This window comes from Rissa tridactyla, chromosome 5 (assembly GCF_028500815.1).
Source record: "Rissa tridactyla isolate bRisTri1 chromosome 5, bRisTri1.patW.cur.20221130, whole genome shotgun sequence".
Lineage (NCBI taxonomy): Eukaryota > Metazoa > Chordata > Aves > Charadriiformes > Laridae > Rissa > Rissa tridactyla.
This window is the reverse complement of record NC_071470.1, coordinates 31,310,923-31,327,615: the sequence shown is the minus strand read 5'-3', so window position 1 is coordinate 31,327,615 and position 16,693 is coordinate 31,310,923. Positions and strand designations below refer to the sequence as shown.

Below are 16,693 nucleotides of genomic sequence, written 5' to 3'. Positions count from 1 at the left end.
ATACTGGGGTTTTAGGGGACAATGATGATGATGTTTGGGGGGGGTCAGTTCCCCACCTTAAAATGGCTACTTTTTGTCTTTTGCTCCTCCTTCTCCCCCATTCCTTGATTTAAGATGGCTAAAACTTTTTAATGGATTTTTTTTCTCTTTCTGTCTTTTCTTTGATTATGGAAACATGCTTTGTTAGATGTGGGGCCAGAATTTTACTTAGTAAACTGTAATTAAGCAATAAAGAAGAAAAGAAATCTGAAGCATTTCTGCTTTAACACTTCAACTAAAACAGGTCTGATGGTCCCTGATGCATACGTGGCTGGAAGGAATCAAGGAAATACAAACAATATAAAGAAATGTTTGTAGGTTTTTGTTTTTCAAAAGCCAAATTAATTTTCTTTAATGGCTTTGTATAAAATTTATCAGTCTTTTGCATTCACTGTAGAACATGTGCAGCAATTACCTTCTTCTAAGCTGTGGATGAATATTACCAGTTTGTTCTTGTAATTGCTGAGTATTTTTGTTATGGAAAAACTGTTTTTGAAGTCATTAGTACAATTTATTTTTTTTTTTTAAAGTCAGCATGTTCTGACTGAAATTTCTAAAAAGGTGACACTTGGGAGAAGTCACTTTCCAAGAGCTAAAGCTTTGCTAGACATCAAATGCATTCTTTAATTTTTCTCTCCAGCAATGTCTTGCGAAAGCTGAAGGCTTCTTTGAGGAAAAATGTGGCCTTGAAGGACTGCACTAGAATGCTTTCTCTCTGCCAGGGATATTCTGATCTTGTTCCAGAGAGCAGAGGCGACTAATTAGAAAATCGCTTCAGGAGCTCAGATCCTGCACTTGAAAAGGGGTTCATCAGATGTCAGGGAACAGAAGAGCATCTGAGTGTATTTAAAATAGCATTTGCTGCTCAAGAGCATTTAGTTATTTCCAACCAGTATGAGTGGCACATGAATTCCTCCACTCTTTCTCCCCACCCCTTGATTATCTATCACATGTAAATAAGAAATTAATATGCTTTTAACTAACATTGATGCTTTAGAGCTTTTTGAATGACAGAGAATATATGCACAAAGGACATTAAGAAAATGAAATAGTCCTTTCTTCTGTCTAGCCTTTTATATTTTTATTAAGAAAGTACATTATATATTTTTAAATGAGAAACATGTCAATACAATTCTTGACTTGCATTGTCTTGAATCATTTGCTGTTGAGTCTGTCCAGCAAAGAACCTATATCTGTCCATGGGAACGTAAGGGAGCGTGGGATGAACTTATTCCTGTTGCCCTTCTTAGGCTGTTTCCCCATCTGAGCAGTGTTGTTTGTGACAAATCATAGTCTTCCTCTAGACTAATTCTACATTAATAGTGTAAATGCCATGTGTAATAGGAAAGGTAGTCAGCTTAAGAAATTGGCTTATAAAATGAAATAGAAGCTGAAGTTATCTACGTTAGACTGATTTGTGAGATGGGGAGGTCCTGATATTGAACTAACATGCTAAAATATAAATAATTCGAAGTAGGTTATGGCTAGCCTACTTTTCTTTTGGGATGGGAGTGGGGATAGCAATTCCAGTGTACTTATGCTTAGCATTATAAGGGTACTTTGTTAGAGGAAAACCTGATGTCTCAGTACAGGCTACAGTTTTTGGAATAAATGGAGTAAATTCTGATGTTTTGTTAGGAAGTCAGAAAGCTAAGTGTTTGTGGAGGGAACGCAGAACTGAAGAATTCAAATGTCTGATGCGTACATACAGAATTTGAAACGAGTGGTCATCATTTCTGTTTGTCCTAGAGTAGCAGCCTATGCCAAAGCTAGGAATTAGAGAACTTAACAACAATTTTTTTATACGACCTTCAGGAAATCAATTAGATATGTGCCTCTCTTCCATTACCTATTTAAGAGAGGGTTGAATAATAAATCACTCCTTTCTAGATAAGCTAAATAACCTTAGCATGAATATATATGAATGTTTTGATGTTTTGGGGTGGCTTTTTTGATGAGGTATGCTACAGAATTTTTTTGTTTTAAAAGTGGCGATATTTCATTATTTGCTGACTATGTGTAATTTATTTTAACATAAATAGGACATATCAGAATTTCAGATCTTGGATTAGCTGTGCAGATTCCAGAAGGAGAAACTGTCCGAGGACGGGTGGGGACTGTTGGTTACATGGGTATGTAAAGTATCCTTTGCTAATTATGTTTTACCAGAAAATTTGCTTCTGTGAATATATGAATGACTTGTCCAAAGAACTATATTTGGTCTGGATTAGTTACTAGACATTTTATGGGAAGAAAGGTTATGTGGTGGTAGATGTTAGTAGCCAATTATAAGTCTACTGATAAACTCGAAAATTTAACTCTGGAAATTCTAGCCTTAGGTAGAACTTTTAAGAAAGCACCTGATTTTTTTCTGAGTCACAGGTAAGCAGACAGATTACTATGATAACACATCTCTTTCCACGCTTTGGAAAAAATTCATTCTTAGTTTGTAAACAACACTGATCTTAAGTGTTAAAGAACTGAAGTGCTTCTCTTGGATATAAAGAGAGTCTTCACTGTAGAAATTATCATTTCTTCAAAGTGCAGAAGAGTTACACAAAGATCCCTGCACAAAGTCGAAAGAGTGCTTGAGAGTTTTTTCAATATTTAATTAGTTAATGTAAATTGAATTGTCGTGGGTATTTCTTTGTTTTTGTTTTGTAGCTCCAGAAGTGCTCAAAAACGAAAAGTACACATTCAGCCCAGATTGGTGGGGTCTTGGGTGCTTGATTTATGAAATGATTGAAGGACAGTCTCCATTCAGGAAGCATAAGGAAAGGGTCAAACGGGATGAGATTGACCGGAGAGTAAAGGAAGACCAGGAAACATATTCAGACAAGTTCTCAGAGGAGGCAAAATCCATCTGCAGGATGGTGGGTGAAGAGACGTAGAGGTTTGAAAATTAAATTTCTAATCCTTTATAAGAGATGAACTACTTTAACATCTTCTATTGAAAATTTTTCAAAGCTGGATTCTTAAATCTTTCTTTAGTTCAGATGGAAGTTTGTAATTGTCCATGGATTGTTCAATTATCAAACTTCGAGAATTCAAAATTTTTTTCAAGATGAAGGAAGGTTGCATACGCGTATTTTTCACGACGTGAATGGAAAGTTCAGTACTTCTCAGACCGCGTGTAATTATAGGCAGAATACAGTAGCATGCTCAACTTTGATACAGAGTAGTATACTAGTTTCCTTGCCTAAAAGAGTCTGTTCAAGACAACGGCTTCTTTTTATTTTGCGTGTTCTTAAATTTAAGAAAAAACACATCTATACAGAAAGCTTCACAAGTCTTCTTTAGTAGTTTATGCAAAATATGTGCATTACTTAAGCCTGCTGGGAAAAAAAAGTAAGTCTTTATTTCCTGAAAGTAAAGTCTACTACCAAGTCTGTAAAATCTATTTAGCATGGCATCAATTAAAATATTTTCGTATAACTTTGGGTATAATCTTCACATGATCTGCTTTCAGGGATTCTTTTGTCTACTGAAAATCTTTTTGCTCCCAGAATGTTGTAGTTTGGATTTCCAGTTCATTTTGATACCATGATAAGTTTCATCTAATAAAAGGCCAAGTGACAAATTTATTGAAAGACATTGCATATAGATTTTATTCTTTTATTTATTGTGGGATTATATTGCTGGATCAGCCTTTTTTTCCGTATCTTTGCAGTTACTTGCTAAAAATCCAGGGGAACGACTGGGTTGCACTGAAGATGGAGCTGCTATTGTAAAGCAACATCCTATTTTCAAGAATATTAACTTCAAGAGGCTGGAAGCTAACATGTTAGAACCTCCGTTCTTGCCAGATGTAAGTAGGTGAGACAGATTTGATTAGTATCTAAAAAGGCAAGAACTGTCATAATTCTGTGTCAGCAATTACGTGAACTCCAAAGAAAACTTAAAAAGTTAGTTAAATGGGCAGGAGAATGCCATTGTAGCTATTGATGGCTAGTTGTTTTATGACATTTCATCTGAGATCACAGAACAATTTGGAATAGTGGTATTGCTCTAGGGAACTTCGTAGCTGATTTCTTAGCCCTTAAAACTCTACTTCCCTGGCTTAGATGCTGAACAAATGAAGATTAGCTTTGAAGAAATTACTCTAGAGTTGAAAGGAGGGTGACAGAAAATGAGTGAATTATGACAACCATTAAGAAATCCAGAGAATTTGCGTGCTGTTTCTGGTTTTGCTATTTCTTTTCTGTTACTTGCAGGATGAGTGGAATTGCTCAGATGCCTTATGACAAGTTTTTACACGTCTGTTTTGTAGTATAGTGTAATGTGGTGATCAACAATGTGAAATGTAAAATTGCAGACATTTTACTTCCCATTTGCTCATCTAGGAAAGAAAACAATCAAAATCACGCACACACACACACACACACAGCCGAACCAACACCTTAATGAAGCAATCTTGTATTGTACTGCAGCCACGTGCCGTATATTGTAAAGATGTCCTGGACATAGAGCAGTTCTCAACAGTAAAAGGAGTGAACCTGGATACTACAGATGATGACTTCTATTCCAAATTTGTTACGGGTTGTGTCTCAATCCCTTGGCAAAATGAGGTATTGTATATTTCATAAAAGATTATTTTCTTTAACACAGCAATATAGAAGATTTAATAAGAGATATAATTATAGTATTAACTTTCTCTTTGAGATGCAAGAAGTTTCTGCTTTAGACTTCTTTGCTGAGAGGCTTCAGAAAAAAGTTTTTCCCAAAACATAAAACAACTTGCTAAAAATTGAGATCTATGGTAAATTTGCATAAATAGCATCTGGCATCTTGTCATCATAGATACAGCCTACAGAACAGTATTTAGCAACAGTATCACCACATTTTCCTTGTTCTTCTGTCACATGTTATTCAATATTGCTGTGCATAGGAGAGGGATAGAATGCCATTCGAAGTATGGAAAAGCAAATGGGTGCAGTGCAAGCTATTTGTGTATCATGCCTGTATATCAATAGTATCCAGGTGATACTGCAGATTTCACCTTTTCTAAGGCTTCAAAGCAAACAATTCAACATTGGTTGAGTCAGACTTTCTCTTAAAGCTTTTTCATCTGCCTAGTGAATGAGTAGTCTAGTATTCTGCATAGAATACTAGAATTTTGCTACCTCTGCATGCAGTTCAGTCTATATTTAGGAAATTCAAATCTTCATTATTTTAGAGCACTCAATAACAATTCTAGTTACTACAACTAGAACGATTATAGTTGTTGTTATGAATGCCTTCCTCCTATTAGAAGATGTTCATAACATTTTGAAATTAGTATTGTCTTGAATTCTAGTAGTGTAGTTTTTGTCTTGGTAAAATTTTTTAGATTTCATTTAAAGCTTGAACACAAAAGATCTGCAATTTCTGAACAAGGTAGAGGGAAAAGTACATTCCCTTTTGTTACCCTTTTGCTTTTTTTTGCATTTCATTGAGAAGGAGATTTGAAAGGTGTCATTTGACACAGAAAGTCTTCACTAAGAAGCAGTGAACCTTAGGCTGTTGGAGAAATAAATATTTCCTGTGCTATGTTGTGATTCTGAACTTCAGAATATGATCCAGTCATTAAGAAATGCACTGCAGCTTAATAACTCTAACCCCACATGGGGGGATAAAATTTAAAGCAGTTGTGGAATTCTGATGATGGTAATTCCTTCTCTTCAAGGAGTAACTGTGCAGATTTCATTTTGCATTTGTGCTTATTTTTTCTTTTAATTCATGTTATTGAGCTTTCACTCAAATCTTTGCTCTCATCTGTTCAGAATTCCTCCTCCCCTCCCTTAATTTACCTAATGTCATGGTTTACAACAAAAGCAGACCGCATTTCTTCTTATTCTTCTTTATGCCCTCTCTCTTCCTACAAGGTATGCTCGTTTGGTTGCGTTCCCATTATGATAGATGTGTATCAGTGACACTCACTGAAAAATGCCAACTACATGTGGTCATTAACCACTCTCCTCCTTCTGACCATGTCTGTTTTACCCTTTGGCATTTACTCTTTCTGCTGCCCTTTCTGCACCCAGTAATTGTGTTTTTAATTCTTTTGTTTTCTGTGTAGACAAACACAGATTATTTCAGAAATCCCTGGCTTCTCTCCAGAGACCTATCTTCATTATAGCTTCTTTTTTTTTTTTTTTTCCATGAAGTATTACCTTCTCTATCTCATTGCCTTATTTCTAATTATACTATAGGTTAGTTGTGTTTTGATAGGCGGTTGCCCAAAACACCAGAATGATGTTTAAGTTACTGTGGTCAGACATCATCTGCTTTTTTCCCCAACAGTGCAGTTTGTCCCCCTAATGCTATTCAGGTACTAATATTCTGCATAGATTAATCATTTCTCCTACTCAATGTCATGTTTATTAACAAAGTTCAGTCCAGGGTATAGAGATACTATATTTGTTAGGCTAGACTGCTCTGAAATGAGCAGAATAGATGAAAGGAAAACCAATTTCTGGTTCTAAAAACTTGTGCTTATTTCATGATGGGCAGAAGAAATGCCTTACCAAAGCAAGGGAGCATCTGAGTGCTTACCTGCATGATAGTGCTCTCACTGCTTTTTTTTTAGTTCACTGAATGCACAAGGAGAGTTAATGTGCCTTCCTTCATGGAGCTCTGCGAGTGGTGTAGTTTGCTGATGAATTTGTAAGTTTGTTAGGAGTACCCAGTCAGAATTAATAGATAACACATGGAACATGTTTGAAAGGCTTGTATGGATATTTCATTTATATTTCGTATGTTTTAAAGATGATTGAAACGGGATGCTTTGAAGATATCAATGCATATGAAACTGATGGTACTGTGTCACCCGACAGAGAGAGGTCTCCTAAACCAAAGAGAGGCTTCTTTCACAGACTTTTTAGTGGAGAGGTAAGGGTATTTATTTTCTTTCATGAGAAAATTACCAGTAAGACCTTAACATCCATTCCATTTTTTATATTATTTTGTGACAGGAAAACCAAGTTGTTCATTGAATACTGAAACTACTTAAATCTGGTTTATTATGGCTATGCCCCTGCACCGCATTTCAGAAGCTGTAGCAATCCCTATAACTCCAGGAGTTTTTCCTCCCTCAGCATTCTGTCTTCCTCTAGTGTCTGCTAGCTGTTACCTGGGGAAAAGGTAGTGTGAGCTGTTAACAGCTGTGCTATAGACCTTTCTTTCCTAAAGATTTGGTCTTGCTCCTTAAGTATTTTGCCAGTTTTTATAAAGACTTCTGGGGAGATGACTTCAGAGATAACTGAGGTCCCCTCTGTAAAAACTTAAATAAAATCGACTAATGAACTCAGAAATTAGTGTGGTGGAACAATGCAACTCTAGGACTCGCTCCTTTAGAAAGCTGGGCTCCCGATGAATTATTGCAGTATATTAAATAAATAAGTAAAAATGTGCCCTAAATGAATGAGTGTGAAGAAGCATCACAAAACAAGTGTTAAAATATCTTAGGAAGTTTAATGCCTTTACCGAAACAACAACATAATGTATCTTTTAATAGCTTCTGATAATGCACAGCCCTTTCTTACAGACATAACTTCTACTCTTTAGTAAACATGTAGAGGTATATGAATTAAGTATTTACCACCTAAAAGACACCTGGCATATTGTGCTTGTTTATAGGTCATGTGAAAGGTTTTGAGTTGAAGACGCTGTATGCAATTCTGCTTGCTCAGTATGTCCGCACTTAGAGTGGAATTATATTGAGAAGCATGAGTATACTCCAGTAGAGAACACTTCTGCAAAATTACTTTTGCTTTCAGGCAGAAATGGAATTTTAAAATTGCTAGGAGCACATCATTAAGTAGCCACAACAGGGCCATGTATTAAAATTGCATGATGATCTTTTTTGTCATCAGCTGGTAATTCACCTCTCTCAAATGGTACAATGCTAATGGAATGTATAATAGTACTGTCATTTTTAGTTCACCTTTTCAAATTCACTTTTCCCCCACTTACAGTAATGGAGAGAAGGAATGGCTAAGTGTACTAATAATCTCACATATCTGAAGTTAAAGCTTGTGTATTACTGTAGTCTTTACGAGCTGAATCAGCAGGATTCACACTGTCCCGAGATATGGTTCTATGTATTGAGAGAGTCCAAAAAAAAAAAAAATGGCTTGAGAGCCTTCAGTTGGTTTTGAAGTAATAAGACTGCAGTTAATTGTCCTGTGAAGTTAAAAGAAGGAAAGATCTTAAGGTTAAATGAAACTTTAATGACTTGAGATTTGGGGTTGGGTTGTGGTTTCATTTGATATTCCCAAAGCATTTAGTTAGTATGGACTAAAACGTGCTGGAAAAAGAGCCACATCCCCCCCCCACCTCAGCCTTTCTGTGCCCCATAAAACACACAAACCAACAACAGTGTGAGTTCTGCAACTCAATTGTCTCTGTCTTCTCTTGCAGGTCTGCTTTAAATCTGATTGCAGTGATGATGAGCAGGAGTCCTCCAGACTTTAAATCATTTTACTCTCATCATAAAGGATGAGCAAACTTTAAATGTTTTATATCTCTGTAGCAAAGTGTATTATATATATTTTTTATCTGAGTTCAAGGATTTTTGTACATTTGTACTTCATTTGTTTTAAGATGTATATTTTCACTAAAGCTTAATTGTACAAAAAGCAATGAGTGCCATTTGAGTGAGTGTGTTTCTGTATGTATTTGATTTATCTTGATTTTTACTTTTTTTTTTTCCAGTGGAATGAATGTAGAAATACTGAAAGGATTTTAAAGCACGGAGATAATATCTATGGCATCAATGTAATTTGACTTTGTATGCTCCTGGTAAAACCCTTCTTGCTCATTAGAATCTTTATTAGCAGTTTTCTTAACAGTAAAAATTCCTGTACTGATAAATTTCATAATTCTGGTATTAACTGGCAGCATGGCAGTGCTATTACCTAATGTATCTCTCAAGCAACTGCTGAGGAAAAAAAGGAATTCAGTGCACTGTGGCTAGCTATTATGAATTGCTCTTTACTATCTGGCTCTGCAGAATGTCTTTCTGTATTTCTATATATAGAGAATTCTGAACATTTAGCTTAATCCTGTAACAAACTGTATTACCCCATTCTTCTCCTTTCTCCCATCTTTCACATCATCTCCATGCAGTTTCTTGGCATGGACCATGCAAGTAGACCCATGCCAAAATTTTACAACTGTATGTTGAGTATTTTGCTGTCCTTACTAAAAGGATTTTTTTTTTACCTGTGGCGACACTTTTTTATGTTTTTCTGTAAATGAAATTGTTTACAACTCCATGTAGGATGTTACAGTTTTATAATGGGATAAAAAACAAAGCAGTGGCTCTTACTAACCTCTTCTCTGCTCATTATGTTGTAATATGCAATGTTGCATCACTGCCACTGAGGGGAAGGACAAAGTAGTATTAAGTATCACATTTAATTATATAAATAATCTTTCCTTACGACCTTTAAAAACATACACATTAAAGCCTGGCTTTAATGATTGCTTAGTGCAGTTGTGGAGCTGGTATTGAAGTTTTAGTTACGATTACCTGATGTTCATTAGTAAAACTGCTTCCAGCTGCTTGAAAGGTTGTCAAACTTCCGTTCTTCTGGACTCAAGTATGCCAGATTTCCTTTTTATTTTGTAAAGGTTCCAGTAAAACTATTAATCTGCGTATGCGAATGAATTTAGGGAACATATTTCATTAAAAGCCCTTTCTGTTTTCAAAATTTGAGTAAGGGACTTGAAATATAATGGAATGCTCTTGGAGTTGGAGACATGACTTGTGTTAGATATTTTGTTCTGTATTCTGAAGATTGATCTCCACTGAGCATGCTTTTTTTTTTTTTCCTCTCAAATTTCTACAGCACCAACCAGATCACACTTGTATTGTACACACAGAGCAATGGAATATCCCTCTACCTCAAATAGGTTTCTGCTTGTGATCCCCAGACCCACTGAAAGAAACTTAAGCTGCTTCTGAGAAACTCACAAGATACATTTGATACTCAAGCCTGTCATCAGGTTTTAAGTCACAGTATTTTGTCTCTACTGACAAATGTTTTAATGGGTTAGAATTTGAAAAAAGTTGTGAAAACCAGTGCATTACAGAATCCTACTGGGGCTGAGCTGGTGTCTATCTGAAATTGTTCCTCTTGGCTACTGTGCCACAGAAATGAGGAATGAGACTTTATTCCTGTGTTTTCAGTGCATTTTTCCTGATGCCTGAAACAGCAGAGGACAGCAAAATGACTGCCATAGAAAGTACAAAGGGAGAAACTGTCAGAGGGATAGTTTGAGTGAATTACTGGAAGACAGTCTGATGCAACAGTGAAGGGATGGGAAGCTTGACAGAAAGAGAAATATCTGAAATAAGGGTGTTGGCTGGAACCATTATGTGTGAGACAACGAGCTGGCACTGTCTGACCTGTCCCTCTTTATTATATACCACAATAATAGAAGGACTCTAAAAAGATGGGAATGGAAAAATAGGGAAGTAACAAAAGTGTTTTATAAATATGTACCTGGTTGGAGAAGTGATCATGTTTCTCTGATTAAGGGCTCTCATTTTTTTAAGATCTTAGGTTTGCTGTTCTGAAGCAAAAGTGACTGTATTAACACAAGACATATGGGGTGACAGTCTGGATTTAATGCCTGCTTAGAGCAACTTGAAATTTGGGCAAGAATACCATGGACACAAGCTGAGTAATTTTTATGAAGAAAATATAGGAATTGGCTTTAATAAATAAAAAAAATCTGAAACTCTGTTTACCATGTATTTCAAATTTTCTTTCCATATTGAAGGGGGAAAGGATCTTAATAAATAAAATCAGCTTCTCTATTTTGGAGTGCTGAGATTTAATACACAGTCTCCAGGAATCTGTGAAGAAAAAAGTCTAGATGAGAGAAAAGGGAAATTGTTCCTAAGAAGTGGTTATTTATACGTCCGCTTCTTTGGACAAGGAACTCGCAACCATGCAAAAACAATGGAGGATTTGTTTGGTTTTATGAAGTTTGGTTATGAATGTTTGGTTTTATTTGGTTTCATTTCACAAGTTTTTTCTTACATTCTGAATAATATTATTTAATTGTTTTGGAGTAACTGCACGTGTGCAGGATTAGGACCTAAATTCTATTGGGTTTGGGATGGGTTTTTATTTTTTTTTCTCTTTTTTTTTTTTCTCCCCAGTATGCTCAAGATGGCATTTTTCTACTATAAATTTGGCCCGTTTGGCTAGAACTATAACCACATAATGATGACTAGATATTTTCTAATTTGAATCCCCTAATGAACTAGAAAAGACAAGAAACTGGAAGGATCAACCTAACTCTCCTTGTACAGTACTTGGAGATTAAGATGTTATGCTGTTTAAGGTGACTAACATTGGTTAAATGTCTTTACTGGAATATTAGTAACTTGAAGCAGGGGAAAGGGCAAGGAGAGGGGAGAGCACCTGAAAGCAAAATATTGTGGTGTGAAAAACTTAATATGAACTTTGCCCTTGATTTTTGTAGGACAGAATTGAGACAAAGAAGGGGGAAGGCAGAAGGTTGTGTTTACTGATTATGTCTTTTATTTCCATTAAGCTGTTTTTTAAAATAAAAAGAAAAGCCAATGTTAATTCTTGTCATTCAGTATGACTTTATTACACCTCCATGAATTCAGATTGTAGGTCCATGTGCTAGAAGGCTTTAATAGCAGTGAGACGATCCAGCAGCCTGACTGCTTTGTTCTACTGGTGCAAGATATGGAAAGATCTATGGAATTCTGTGGAGGTCCTTGCATGAGATCAACCCTCCTTTTCTGTGGCTTGTGTTTCCAAGCATTTGTGTATGTAAGTCTTAATGTCTGCTTTTGCATACCTCGTGAATCTATATATTTAGCTCAAAACTCAGAAACTGTGAAACAATGTACCAGTATCTTATTGGTTTATTTAATGCTTTTGAATATTGTGACCAACAGAATAGAATCTTCATGCCTCAGGGTTGTTCTTTCTATAAAAAAAAAAGTCCGCTTTTTTTTTTTTTCCAGAGGTGTAGTGTTCGTAACAGAGATGGCATTATGTTTCTGGATTATAAAAACAACAAAACAGTCTCAGTTGAAAAAACGAACACTTAAAAATAATGACTGTATAATAATAAATAGGAAAAAACCTGTGGTATTTCCGTAACAAAGAGAGCGCTATTGACAAATCTTAGCTATTAATAGATGTTATATGTCTTTTTGTTTCCAAAGCATTCTTAAAACAACAGATTAAAAGGTTTTGGATTATGAAAGAGGATTATCTGCATTTCAGAATAAAATTATGTCTACTTTGAGAAATCAATGATAGAAGCTAGTTAAAAAACTAAAATTCCATTTTTAGAATGTAATTCAATTATTTTTCAAACAATCATGATGTAAGAAACTTCTCATTGCCATTTGTACAAATGAAGAATATTGTTTACAAGTTACTAAAATAAGTCAATAGAAGTAATATTATTTTGCTTTGGTTTACAATTTAGTATTACACTAATTTAACATTGGAATTATCACCTTCACTTTGGTATAGATTTTCAGAAAATACTTCTCTTTAGGAAGTACTCAAAAATAGAATTAAAATTAAAAAATTAATGGAAAGCATCTTTAAGCTAAATTTATGTTTACTCTGATTACCTGCCTGGCTCATTTTGGTGATGATGTCTCTTCTGCTGAATGTATAATTCTTTTTTATTTCATAATTGTTCTTATGGTGTAACTTAAGTTTTGCACATGAGACGTAGGTAGCTTTTTCTCATGTCCCACATGTGTCCAAAACACCAGAATTCTTTCCAAGTATAGCGAAGCTGACTGTTAAATGTGATGTGTTAGTTCCAGTATCTCCAAACCACTGAACTGTTCTTGTATGAGCTGTTTTCCCGGATGTTCCTGCATCGTTATTCCTGAAATAAAAGCAAAACACTGCCACATATCTCAACCACATGTATTACTGTTTAATGTGATTTATTTACCATGTCTGTTGTGGTAGCCGGGATAGATAAAAGAGAAATTGTAATTAAAAAAAAAATAATTTTGCAATTTGTTGACGCAGAGAATGCGTATCGCATGCTGTAAATTCTTTACCAATGTGAGATTGTCAGATCCAGGAAAAAGTGCCCTAGCTCTGTTGTATTTGCTCAACTGATACCTTATCTCATGGTCTGAATCTTGATTTCTACGTAAATTTCTGTGTGAAAAGACAGAATTACTGGGATGGGCTGTTTTTCACGAACACAGTTACTGTGATGACACTGTGAATGCAAGATTGGGCAATAGTAGCTGTAGCTCTACTCATCATTAGCCTTATCCTGCATATTGAATTTTCTACTGTCGCCAAAGGAAACTAACTGGACTTCAATCTCCTTGAGACCTTGAGAGAATTTATGCCTTGTTGTCAGTTGGATTTATGGTGGTGGTGGTGGGGGGGTGTGTCTGTCAAATACTTTTCAACAGTAAGCTGCTTGGATTTTCAACATTTTGCCCTATTTATGGAGAGGCTTTCACTGTAATTTTATGACATGATTTGAAGGGCTAAGCACTCAATTACTATACTAAACAGCTTCAAATTAAGTGACTCTAACTTCACTTTATAAGTGAATAATATAACCATGATACGGCATATTGCAGATTATCTGTTCATATGTTGAACTATGTGGGCCAGCAGTCTTATGAAGTTGACTGGATTAAGCAGTACCAATTCTCTGCTGAATTGTTTGTGGAAATGCAGAAATGACGGCCTAAGTGTGACTTCAAGACACGGCAAAAAATATTCTTGATGTGCTTGTCCAACGTGTTCTTAAAAGCTTTAAGTCAAGAGGTAACCTGTGTGTTAGGTACATGCCTAGGTAGCCTGCGTGTGCACGTTCATGATGTCCATGTCTGTCTTAAAGACACGGTAAAAGCGTGTTTCTTCTTTTCTTTTTCTCCCAGAGGTTGAGATTAATTCACTGTCAACCACTAAATTACATATAACCTTTTAAGATTCACTGTTGTTCCATTGAGGTTGTGACTTTATTTTTCTTTGTGGTAACAATGTGTTACGGTTTGAGAAAACCTATAACAATTTATTGTCATTAAGACAATTATTCTATCATCTGATGACCCCTTCCCATCCGGAAAGGGGAATCGGGGAAAGCAAGGAAACACAAAGGTTGAAATATAAGTAGATTTAATAAGATAAGACTAAATAATTAACAATAATACTAAAGAACCAGTATCGATCCCAATGCTAATATAAGATATATAAGAATTATGGTCAGACCATTCTATCAGCAGGAAGCTGTGCACTCCCAGCAGTGGGCAGCAGATGTTGGACACGGCGAGTGCTGAGGCTTAGGGAGGAAGAGAAGGGCTCAGGTGTCCGGCACCAGGGCAAGGGAGTTCTCTGGACCACTGCCATCAAGGGAGAGAGAGACTATGCAGCAAACTTTCTAATTTATGTTGAATTTATGGTATGAATTCATATATTGACGTTCATGGTATGAAATAATCCTGTTGGCCAGCCTGAGTCAAATGTCCAGGCCTCACTCCTCCTCATCCCTGCACCTGGCAAGGCTCAAAAACACTCAGACCTTGAATCCCACATAGCCTAGCTTGCTATATTTTCATGAATTCAGACACTAGAGTCTTCTAAAAGTGGAGTTTTCCCCAGCATTAGAAATTAGTCCTGTGTCACTCAACCCAAGACATGAGGGCTTTATAAAAATACCTGTTGTCTAACCCTGCCTGCTTCTTCTTGCCCCTTGCCAGTTTTACATCGCTTTTTTTTTCTGTTTTTCCCAGATGTTTGTGGGGCTGCTATTTGAACAAGATCAGTGACATGCTATGTGGATCAGTAAATTTGAATTAGGAGAAGCTACTGATAAGGTACTTGCCAAAGAAAAACCTGATACCCCTGCGTTCTCGTCCAGTTACTCATGGTTAATGAGCAACTGTTGCCAGTGAAACTTGGGCAAGAGGAGGAGGAGGGAGAGGAGTTCTCTTGGTGGGCAGCCATTGCCTTGGTGGGTGAGTCAGCAGCCCAGAGGGGACCGGCGCACGCTTTGATCTAATGGCTTCAAAACAGGTTCCGCAAAGGCTGACTTGGTTGGTGGCTTGTTTAATCTCTGATAAGAGCTTATGCTCTTTTTAGTTTGCTTAAATGTGTTTCAAAGTGTGGAGGGGCCCATGCAATTATCACACAGTGTATGCTGCATTCCAGCTATGCTGTCATCTTTTTTCATGTATCATTTGCTAAATAAAAAATTCATGATCATCCATATGTTCCAGAGAAAACTCTCTGCAAGTTTTATCATAGAATTATCAGGAAAAATACTCTGTTTACCTTAAAAGCTTGCATTTTGTTAGGCATTTATAATGAAATAGGGGTTTTGCTCTGTGTTGAATTGCTTCCAGTCCTGTAGATAGGTTTCCTTTCAGAGGAATGTTTCAAGTGGTTCACTAACAAAGCGAACTGGGAGAGCACTCTTACTGAATGTTTGGCAAGAATGTGATCAGTAAGGTGGTTCTGTCAGGACTTTTGTTGGCTTGAACATCCGGGTACCTGAGCTTCGCTTCTCTTGTCCATCCCTGCTCAAAATAACCAAGTTGCGTATTAAGTGATTAACTGGGAATTGCTTTTCTTAAGAGTTCCAAGAGTTGCTCTCCGCTTCCATTGCTGCAACCGCTTTCCTGTGTTGGAGATGTGGGCTGAAGTGCCAGTTCTTACCAGCTGCTGTTTAATGTATCAGCACCTGGATATGTTAAAATCAGTGGTTGTAATTGGAAAGTTCACAGTAGCGTTTTTTTTTTTTTTTAAATTAAGTGCTTAGTAACAGAATCAATGATTTAAATATTGTATACTGTATGTTTAATACGAGCTTTAGGAGTGCAGAAAGTATCCTCTGATAAGCCAACCCCAGGACCACGACGGCACAGCGGGTACCTTGCCAAGCTTTAAGCGTCCTGTTCCTGTAAGCGTTTCTCTTCCCTACCTGCAGCCCCGAAATAAGAGCGAAGTGCCGGAAGCGCCTTCAGGAAGCCCCCGTGTGCCCGGCGGGCTAGCCGGGGACGCGAGTGGGCGAGTCGTAGGGCCCCCCGACACGCCTACTCCACGTACAGGCACACGCAGCGTGGGATGCGGATGGGTTACGATGGGCGCCGCGCCGGGCTCCCACCTCTGCAGCTGCCGGCCGGGGACCCGTCTCGGTGCCGGGGGAAGGGAGGGCGGGCGCGGGCCTCCCCCTCCTGGTGCCGTTTCCCGCCCGCTACCGCCGCCGCTGACGGGGTTGGTGGGGGCGGGAGCGGCCGCCTTCCTCCCCAGCAGGGGGCGCCGCGGTGCGGCCGGCGGGCTCTACGACCCAGCGCCCCGCTCAGCCGCGGCGGGAGCGCCCTTGGCCCTCCGCACACGCTGGCGCCTGCTTCAGCCGCTGCTGCGCTGTGGCATGCGGGAAGGGGCGGCGCCCACTTTCTGATTGGGTAGGGAGCCTGTCGCTGTCCCTTCTGTCCCGCCCCTTACCTCACCCGCGTGCCCGTATGTGTATGTACGTCAGGGTGCGCGTGACACCAGGCCGTGGGCGGGCGGGTGTTGCGGAGCGCGCACGCGCGTTTCCGCGTCGCCGGGGTCCCGCGGGAGCTTGCCCCGGGGTGGGCGGGGCAGGGGGCGGGGTAGCGGCGTAGGGACTGACGGGA

General features: G+C 38.0%; 1 protein-coding gene across 4 annotated transcripts in view; it reads left to right on the top strand.

The window, feature by feature from the left end:
- Positions 1 to 12,971, top strand: part of GRK4 (G protein-coupled receptor kinase 4) — a 41,335-nt gene extending 28,364 nt beyond the window's left edge. For 2 of the 4 annotated variants that reach the window (XM_054202807.1, XM_054202809.1), the window contains 6 exons: positions 2,082 to 2,171; positions 2,704 to 2,912; positions 3,710 to 3,847; positions 4,470 to 4,607; positions 6,787 to 6,909; positions 8,440 to 12,971. In XM_054202807.1, coding sequence (XP_054058782.1) covers positions 2,082 to 2,171; positions 2,704 to 2,912; positions 3,710 to 3,847; positions 4,470 to 4,607; positions 6,787 to 6,909; positions 8,440 to 8,493 — 752 coding nt within the window. In that variant the 3' untranslated portion in view covers positions 8,494 to 12,971. Of the gene's footprint in view, positions 1 to 2,081; positions 2,172 to 2,703; positions 2,913 to 3,709; positions 3,856 to 4,253; positions 4,420 to 4,469; positions 4,608 to 6,786; positions 6,910 to 8,439 lie in introns of those variants that run through there. The other 2 variants (XR_008466587.1, XM_054202808.1) reach the window with 2 other exon arrangements.
- Positions 12,972 to 16,693: the final 3,722 nt, after the last annotated feature.